Raw genomic sequence first — 9,948 nt, forward strand, 5'->3', positions numbered from 1 at the left:
CTGGGTTCAAGTCCCACCTTTGACCAGTCTCTTACTCCTTGAATGGTCCCCATCTGTACAATGGGGTCAAAATCTTCCTTTGTCTAACTGGATTGTAAATGGTTAGGGGCCAGGATTGGCTCTCACGATGCAGCTGTACAGCACGTGCTCCAATGGGGCCACGATCTCACTTGGGGCCTCTAGCTGCTACCGTAATGCACATAACAATAAGAAAGTCTTGCCATGCATCCTGGCAAAGGTAACTCTTCCTAGGTTAGCTCTGACCCTATGAGGCACTGCTGATCCTCCCTGCCTGCCAAACCCACAACCCATGTTGATATTGCTGGGGTTTGCTGGGATTTTTAGGAGCTTGCAAAGACCAGCTCAATTAGCCAAACTTACTAAAGACGGATTCTGCTCTCGCTGTGCTGGCAGCCGGGAGGCTGGCTGCGTTCCAGCCCAAGTGAGTGGTTATCTTCCAAGCTGTTGATAACACAGCCCTCCGCAAGGCAACAGGCAACCCCAAGCCAAGGCAATGTTAGCGAAAGCCCTTATAAGGGACCGCGCCTCACTTGCTCCAGGGAGAGCCGACAGCCCCAGCGAAGGACAATGGTCCCACTCCTGGGAGTGCTGCTCCTGTTGCTGGTGCTCCTCTCCTCCTGGAGACTTGCAAAGGGGAAAGCAGAGCCCAGGCCCAAGTACCCCAGGAGCCTGCCTTCCCTGCCCATCATCGGGAGCCTGCTGCACCTGACCGGTAACTGCCAGTTCCATCTCCTCTTACACAGCCTGCAGAAGAAATATGGCAGCCTCTACTCCCTGCAGATGGGCTCCCAGTACATGGTGGTGGTGAACCACTACCTGCATGCCAAGGAGGTGCTGCTGAAGAAGGGAAAGACCTTCGCCGGGCGGCCCCACACAGTAAGTAACCCACATGGCCCTGTCCCTCTAGCTGCCTGGGAGAGAAAGGAAGCAAAGACTAGAGAGTAGAGCACAGGGGTGGGAGACCTGGGTTCTAGTCCCAGCCAGCTTGGGGTCCTTGGGCAAGGCACTTCCCTGCTGTGCGCCTCAGTTTCCCCATCTCTAAAAGCAGGGGGATAATAGCCCACCTTGCGGTGCTTTGAGGTCATTGAATGACAGGTGCTAAACACACTAGGGCAGTGGGTCAGACCCTTTCCACTATGGTGACCCCCACATTTCCCCTCCTTCCCATCTAGCCAGAAAGAAGGGGAGGGGTGATTGTGAGACCCATCCACCCCCTGACTCCCCAACCTGTTCATAGCCCCCAGCTTGAGGTCCCACACAGGGGGGGAACCATGTTCCTGTTAACCCTTGAGCTGCTGTGCAGGAACTAAAGCCTCTTTATTCATATGGGTGGCACCCTCATGACAAAGGTGGCTGGTTCTCGGGGTACCAAGGCTCGTGAGTCACCTGGTTACCCCCCAACCTCCAGCATACAGGAATCCTGCATGTGTTTAGCTGGAGGCCAGCTCCTAACACCACCAGCCTGTTAGCCAGCCAAGCGCTCTCCTCCGGGCTAGGTCTTACTTTGACTTGCAGGGCAACAATAGGTGCACCCCACTCCCCACATCCCTTTGAAGTGTTGCCCTGGACTAGCCAGCCCCTGACACTGGCTACACTCAGAAATCCCAGGCTTGCTGTCCCCAAAGGCACAGTATATGCACCAGATGGTCAGATTCAGCCCCAAACCAGCGCTTGATTTAACACCACAGCCCAGAACTACATTTATAGTGAAAACACAGCTAAGTTTGTTAGCAGAGTTTAGAGCTTCAGGAGCTGGTGAGTAAGGAGCCTGGAAACAAAGAGGTACACGTAAAACAAAATGATACCATGCTTTCCAGAGACTAACTCACAGGTTCACCTCCTGCCTACAGCAGTTTCTCTCACCCCAAATTTTGACCGAGGCTGGTTCTGATCCAGTTTTCATGGGTATAAATGCACTGCCTGTTTATTTCCTAGGTGCAGGAGAAGGGGGTGTCCTCTTCATCTTCTCCGTGCATCCCCAAAGTTCATTATCTGTCCTCAGAAGCAGTATCACCCCTCACCCCGGCCGTCGCTTGTTTTTTCGGTGTGCTCTTCCCTGTTGTGTTTGTGTCTCTCTGTTGACTTGGAATGCGGATCTGCACCCCTTGTGTTAGCTTCCTATGCTTTATTTACACGCCGACAGAGAAACAGGGGAACAAACATCCTTTCTCGGACAGAAAACCTGTCTGGCCAACTCTGTCTTGGTACAGACATTAAAACGTATTTCCAGTCTCTGTGCATAACGCCTCACGTAGTCTCTGTACATACGTGTCACAAAGCCTCTGATGACCAGTGTGACCCCAGCTTTCCCTTTAGACCTCACCAAACATTCTTTGGTGAACCAGAATATACAGCCCAGAATCCGGCTATGCCTGTAACCCCTTGTCAGCTGGCACTGAGAGGGTCTCTTGGGTCACAGTAGGGTTACTTCAGTATGTGACAGTAATGACCCCACCGTGGCAGCATCTCTACTCACAGCTGGCTCCTGAAGGCCACTCAGCTTTTCCCCTCCTTTGCTTTATTTATCCCCACAACATTAGAGTGACCCTGCTGACCCAGGCTGTAGGTCCAGGGACATGTATGTGTCCCTGAGGAACCTCCTGCCCTGACCACATTCCCTTTCTGGTTTCAATGGGGGAGGGCACGCCACTTCTCGTCCCAAACTGTTGGGTGTACTGGCATGCACTGTTAAAGTGGGGCTGCGTTCCATCCCAGAGGTGGCTCCATTTCAGTGCTGGGTTAAGTTGCTCTGGTGCCTGCATAACATGCAAAGCGCTCGTAGATGCTCTGGGATGAAATGTGCTCTAGGGATGGTTTCACTGACTCTGTGTAGGGCTTTACACAGCCCCAAAGGGCCAAACTTACCATTGGTCCAAGAGGTGTGCAAAAGGTGCAACTCTGCCAGCCCCAGTGGCGTTGCACCTGTATAGGGCCAGAAAGTGTGGGGTGGGAGGAGGAGGGCTCTGTGGAGGTGAAAGACTGCTCCCCCAACCCTAACCAATCAGACTGGAACTGCAGCCAAGTGTGCAGGGCAGGAAGACATGCTCCCACGCCACGCTGCCACTCCATCAGCCTTGTAACTCCAGCTGCAGACAGGACAAAGCTCAGGCACCAAACCCCAGAGACCTGCGGGCCAGAGGCCAGGCTGGCCCATTTCCTCCCCTGTCGAATCCCAGCCTTGCTGTTCCTTAAATATCCAGAGGGGGCCTCCAGTGCCCAAGACAAGGTGCTCCTGTGTGCCATGCAGGTTACAGGCACTGTCCCCATTGTTCACCCCGCAGCGCCCTGGACTTGGAGGCAGCCCCATGTGTCCGCCCTGGCCATGCAGAGCACTAGACCTTGGCTCAGCCATTTGGGCCCGGGAGGAGCTGGGCACTGCACAGCTGCTTCAGGTCAGCTCCAATGCTCAGGGTGGCCGGGCCCGCAGGCAAGCAGAATGGGCTAAAGCAGGGCACAGAAGAGGCAAGGTGACATTGCTGGCTCCCAGGCCAGGCTCCCCCCCCGCCCCGTCTCACAGTCCTGCCAGCAGAGGAGATTGCTATGTCCCTCTCTTTGCCCTCAGGTGACCACGGACATTCTGACCAGGAACGGCAAAGACATCGCCTTCGCCACCTACAGCCCACACTGGAAATTCCTGCGCAAGCAGGTCCACGCGTCACTCTCCATGTTTGGAAAAGGGACGCTGGCCCTGGAGAAAATCAGTAAGTGTCACTTCCCTGCCTCTGCATCAAGGGAGGCCGGCCAACCGCAGCAGAGGGGAAGGATGGGCTAGCAGGTAGGGTGAAGTGCTGGCAGCCAGGAGAAGTGGGTTATATTCCCTGCTCCGCCACAGATACCTTGGGCAAGTCACAATCTCGCCTTGCAGGCCCCGTGCTATCCCAGCCCTGGGCTCTGCATATCACAGCTCTGCTGACATGCCTTAATCACGACTAGGGCCCTGCGAAAAGCAAGATTTCACTCCCTGCGTGGAAATTGCAGCATTAGCCCCGTACTGTGACTTTTCCAACAGCAGGGTGGTGGAAGTGGCCATCCATGTGTGCTGGTCTTGTGCTCAGTGGGGCTCGTAGTACGGCAGTGTCACAGCAGAGCAGCAGTTCGGAGGGGGTCAGCAGCTGGTTGTAGGCGAGGCACATAGCTAGTGGCACCGCTGCTTGGAAAACAAGCTATGAGCCACAGCGAGCATGAAATCAGCCCACATGGATCCCTGGTACTGCCTCCCTCCTGCAGGGAAATCACATCAGTCTGGGGAGGACTTGGTGGCTGCGCTTATTCCAGGAAAATCGATACTTTACCCGTGATGCTGCCGGGAAATTTTTAAAAATCATCCACGAGTTTTCCTGGGCCCGACTTATGAGCTGGGACACATCTTGCTTTTCCAGTCTCATCTTCCTTGCCTCCCGCACAGCCCCCCTGCTGTTCCAGTCATGGGATCCCCCCACAGCGCTGCCAGTACCCCTCGATCCTGACCCACAGCCCCCCTGCTATTCTAGCCCTTTGCACGACATGCCCCCCCTTTGTCCAGTTTGAGCTACCCTCACCCCAGTTGTGCTGACACACCCCAGGCTCAATGCACTCTCCCCACTTGCTAGGCCCCAGTGCTCACCAGATCACCACCATCTCTCCCCTTCCTTCTAGTCTGTCGGGAAGCTGCCTCCTTGTGCGAGTCTCTCAGCAGTTTTCAGGACGCCCTCCTGGACATGGCCCCGGAGCTCAACCGAGCTGTTACCAATGTGGTGTGCTCGCTGTGCTTCAACTCCTGCTACAGGCGAGGGGACCCCGAGTTTGAGGCCATGCTGCAGTATAATGAAGGCATCGTGAACACGGTGGGCCAAAAGAGCCTGGTGGACATCTTCCCCTGGCTGCAGGTGAGAGTTGGAGGGGGTGGTTGAAGAGGGGAGATGGTCAGTCGCTCTTAGTCACCTCTAGTTTGCCCCTCCTCGCTCTTCACTGGCCAAAGTGGGCTGGCTGGGACTCTCCTAGTAGCCCATAGAACCTCTCTCTGCTCAGCACCAGGGTGGCTGGAGCTGCACCAGGCATGAATTCACTGAAGTCAGTGGGTGACTATAGAATTGTCGCTACGTTCACTGGGAGGTTGGTAAAACGACGTCCAGTGGCCAGTTGATGACCTTGGTACGTTGGTGGATTTGCACAAAACACAGAGCACACAAAACACCAGCGCTTAACAAAAGCACCAGGCAAAGGTTGTCGTCTTGCTCCCTGAAGGACATTCCCCAGCTCACTGCTGCAGCAATGTGCTGGCTCTCAAACATCGCTAGACATTTGTAGTTGTTGCTACCTACCCTAGCCATTCAAAAGAAGAAGAAGTGGGTGACTCTGGACCACAGCGTTTTGCTGCCCAAACAAGGCACCTGACACCAAGGGTCCTATGGACCCCGGTGGGCCACCTGCGCCCCTCTAGCTGGACCTGCTGGGAGACCCAGGGCTCTGGAGGAACAGGGCTAATTTGGGAACCAGGGGGGACTTGCTCTGGATTGGGATACACACCTGCCACAGATGAAGTGGAGTGAATGGGTGTCACCGCCAGTCTTTCCTCCTGCAGGTTTTTCCCAACAAGGACCTGGCATTGCTGAGGAGTTGCATCGAGGTCAGAGACCAGCTGCTGCAGAAGAAGTTCAAGGAACACAAGGTAGGTAGCTCAGTGTGGCCGCTCACAGGCTGCACAGACATGGGGCCAGGCCTGGGGAGGGGCTCAGACCTGGGACCCAGCTGCCGGGCAGGGGGATGTATTGCTACAATCTGCACCCCACGTTTCCAAATCATTGAGGCCCTGCCAGCCCCAGTGGGGAAGCAGCAGAGACCAGTGAGGGATCTGCACCCCCCATTGCTGATCTGTCCCCAGGCAGCAGGATCCCCAGCTGACCAGCTGACCAGCATGACCCAGGGGATGGGAGTACACAGCACCTGCTGTGACAGGTGGGGCTGTATGAAGGGAGGGGTTTACAAGCGCTTCCCCACCCATTACAACCCTCACCTTACTCTAAGGAAAAGAAACTTTTCCCACACCCTCAGTGCTTGGTGTACAGTGGGGAAGGGGTTACAGCATGGGATTGCGTGCCCCAGCCCTGCTAGCGCACCCCCATCCTGAACTCCAGTACCCTGCTGCTACCCCAGTCCTGGGCTCCCCACGCTCAGCTCTGTCACCACACCCCACTCTGGAGTGGGTAGAATAGAAACGTCCTGCAGCAGCGCAGATCTAGGTCCAATTCCCAGCTCTGCTGCTGACCCAGTGTGCAGCCTGCACCAAGTCACGGACCCGCCCCATGCCTCAGTTTCCCACCTGTAACATGAGGCTAATGATACTTTCCAGCCACATTGACAGGCCTAGTGAATAGGAGAGCTGGGTTCTGCCGCTGGCCTGCTGAGTGACTGTGGGCAGGTCATGTCCCCTCCCTGTGCCTCAGATTTCCCATCTGTAAAATGGGGCTAATAGTACTGCCCCCCCTCCTTTGCAAAGCACTGTGAGACCTACTGGTGAGAGCGAGGTGTTATTATCCAGGATTAGTATTGTTACTCAGTCATTTCCCAGGCAGGGCCGAACGTTGCCCTTGTCCCCAGCCCCTGTTGGGCGGGGGAAAGGAGTGCTGGGGAGGTGGGAGGTTTAGCCACAGGTGGGGGGCAAAGAAGCTGCTCCTGTCCATCTTGAATGGCCACCTTCACATGGCTTGGAGTGTCAGGCCCACACCTCCTCATCCACTCCTGGTGGGGGTCCTTCTGGCTGGGGAGGGGACAGCCATCCCCTAGGCCCATCGGATCTTCCTGGCATATGAACTGACGCTGAAGAATAGAGGGGGGCCAGGAGGGGCCCGGCTGCTTAGCTCCCCTTGCGGCCTCTTCTGACCCCTGCTGTCCTGCCCCCCTTGCAGAAAGCGCTGGGCAGTGACTCGGTCAATGACCTGATGGATGCCCTGCTGCGCGTCCAGCTCAACATGGAGAACAACAACAGCCAGCTGGCCCTGCCGCTGGAGCTGACAGACGACCATATCCTCATGACCGTGGCCGACATCTTCGGGGCGGGCGTCGAGACCACCAGCACCGTGCTCAAGTGGGCTGTGCTCTACCTGCTCCACTACCCGGAGGTGCGCGTGTCCCCCTGCCCACGTGGCCCTTCCGCCCTGCACCCACCCCCAAGCACAGAGCCTGCTGGAGAAGAGCGCTCAGATGTCCCTTTCTAGGGTGCCCCCTCCTCCAGGCCATTCCTGGAGTGGCCCCAGGGCTGGCTGTTGAACATGGAGGGCAGGATGAGCGTGTCCCCAGCGGCCTGGTCCACAGGCATTTCCTGTTTGTTCTAGACTAATAACCTCCTCTGGAATAGCTATCCCTTACCTGGCTTGGGCTAGGGTCCCCCTCAATGACGCCGGGGTCCCTGGAAATCCCGCTCAGACCCAGGAAAGCATTTAACAGCGGTTGTTTGGCTCACCAATCTTTCACATCTGTCCTGCTTGGAGGGGCCAAACAGGCGGTTTTGGGTCAATGTTGTGACGAAGCCCGGCCCCGCTGGGACCTATCGATTGGGGCTCTGCTGTGCACCAAGCTAGGGACAGAATTCAGACAGTCCTGACAGAGAAACTCCATTAGCTTTTGGCCTTACAGGGCCCAAGACACACAGTGAGGGGTCCTCATTCAATCCACTAGGGGCAGTAGTTTACGTACCCTACCCAGGTCATTTAGTAGCTGGACCAAAGTGCCATGCTTTGCCATAGGGAGACCTGTAGCCCTTAGCAATCTCCGCCCTCGGCTAACGCTGGCCCGGCTGGGCTGTGCCCCCAGGTGCAGAGAAAGATCCGGGAGGAACTGGATCAGAAGGTCGGCTTCGAGAGACACCCCCAGCTCAGCGACAGGCAGCAGCTACCCTACCTGGAGGCCACTATCAGCGAGGTCCTGCGCATCCGGCCTGTCTCCCCTCTGCTGCTCCCACATGTGGCCCTTACGGACACCAGGTGAGACTTCTCTGGGCACATCCCAGCTCATGGCCCAGCCCTGTCCCTCCTTTGACAGGGGGAGGAGGCGATGGCAGAGCGACACACTGAATTATTCTCTCTCCCACCACGTTGCAGCATTGGGGAATACACCATCCGAAAGGGAGCCCAGGTCCTCGTCAACCTCTGGTCCCTTCACCACGACGAGAAGGAATGGGACAAGCCAGAGGAGTTTAACCCAGGTAGGTCCTTTTCTCTGCCCTTCCTGGCTGAAGCTTTGGGCTTAGTATCCGCACCTGCCCATCTCTGCCCCCCGGGCCGACGGGGTCATTGCTGAGCCAGGCTGGGTTGAGAGGGAAGTGCCAGACTTTGCCTCTCTGTTGCCGCCAAACAAAGCTTGGAGCTGGCTGCGGCCCAGATCACTGGCGGAGAGAGCTGCGGCCAGGGGCTCATTCTAGCTTAGGGGGCTCCCCGGGCTAGGTGGTGCTGCCCTCCCTCAAGTCCCCAGTCCCCATCCTCCCAGATGGAGGACAGCGTGGGGCTGTGTGGAGCCTAGTGACGCTGCTCCTCAAGCATCCAGAAGGGGGCGCTGCTGAGCAATGGGACCCGCTTCCCTCTGGGCAGTGCTGGGCCCACAGGTGACCAGCTGCATTGGAGCCTCCTGCGTGCAGCACCAGTTTGGCCCACCTTGGATTAACCTTACGCAGACTGGACTGTGCCAGGCTAGAGCTTCTTCCCAGGAGACAAGTGCGGTCAGGATCGGGGGCACACAGGGGCTGGCGATAAATCAGAGAGGCTCCAAGTGCAGAGGCCTTGTCTCGCTCCTTCGAATGGAGCAAAGGAATCAGGACAGACCCAAGTGGGATGGGGAGTGTAGGAGACCGGGTCTAGGATGCAGTGCTCACGCCTTCAGGTTGCTGCTACAAATCGGGCCTTGGCACCACAAGCTGGCACCATGGCACAGCCCTTTGGAGGGACGTGTGAGATGAGTTTGGCAGGTCTCTGCCCTTATGAGAGGCACCAAGTGCACCGTGTGACTGGGCCAGGATACACCCTACACCTCTCCCTCCGGGCTGGGGCTGTGAGGGAAAGCCAGCACTTCCTGGTCCTGTGCCAGCTTCAGCCTGGAGCCCCTACTTCCCCCACACAAGCCCTTTGGCCAGTAGCTGAACATGAAGGAAGGGGGGAGAGCTGGCTTGATCCTGCTGTAGAACAGCTCCGTCCCCCAACCACAGTCCCAGGTACCCCACACATAAGGAAACATCTCACCAACGATGCTGTCCCACCCTTTAATGAGGCTGCTGCGCCCCCTGCAGGTCGCTTCTTGGATGAGGAGGGCAATCGGATCTACTCACCCTCGCCCAGCTACCTGCCCTTCGGAGCCGGGAGCCGGGTGTGCTTGGGCGAAGCCCTCGCTAAGATGGAGGTCTTCCTCTTCCTGGCCTGGATCCTGCAGAGGTTCACCCTGGAGGTCCTCCCGGGCCAGCCGCTGCCTGCGCTGGAGGGCAAGTTCGGCGTGGTGCTCCAAGTGCAGCAGTTCAAGGTGAAGGCCAGGCTGCGGGCAGCCTGGCGGGATGGCATGTAGAGCTGCCCGCACCATGGACCCAGCCAGCCGCTCCAGGGACACAGCATGGGAGGCAGCTGCACAGGGCAGGTCTCTGGCCAACCCCAGGGATGTTTCTATCCCCTAGACCAGGGGTGGCCAACCTGGGGCTCCGGAGCCACATGCGGCTCTTCAGAAGTTAATCTGTGGCTCCTTGTACAGGCACCGACTCCGGGGCTGGAGCTACAGGCGCCAACTTTCCAGTGGACCAGGGGGTTGCTCACTGCTCAACCCCTGGCTCTGCCACAGGCCCTGCCCCCTCTCCACCCATTCCCACCCCCTCCCCTGAGCCTGCCATGACCTCGCTCCTCCCACCCCCAGCCTCCTGCACGCCATGAAACAGCTGATTGGGAGGTGCAGGGAGGGAGGGGGAGGCGCTGATCGGCA

General features: G+C 57.5%; 1 protein-coding gene across 1 annotated transcript; it reads left to right on the forward strand.

The window, feature by feature from the left end:
* Window positions 1-564: 564 nt before the first annotated feature.
* CYP17A1 (cytochrome P450 family 17 subfamily A member 1) lies at window positions 565-9,663 on the forward strand. The gene is made up of 8 exons (XM_074960070.1): window positions 565-897; window positions 3,584-3,722; window positions 4,657-4,886; window positions 5,582-5,668; window positions 6,906-7,118; window positions 7,810-7,979; window positions 8,097-8,200; window positions 9,275-9,663. Exons 1-8 carry the CDS (start codon window positions 589-591, stop codon window positions 9,541-9,543), a joined length of 1,521 nt encoding a protein of 506 aa, XP_074816171.1. The 5' UTR covers window positions 565-588; the 3' UTR covers window positions 9,544-9,663.
* Window positions 9,664-9,948: the final 285 nt, after the last annotated feature.

This window comes from Natator depressus, chromosome 7 (assembly GCF_965152275.1).
Source record: "Natator depressus isolate rNatDep1 chromosome 7, rNatDep2.hap1, whole genome shotgun sequence".
In the NCBI taxonomy this organism is placed as follows: Eukaryota; Metazoa; Chordata; order Testudines; family Cheloniidae; genus Natator; species Natator depressus.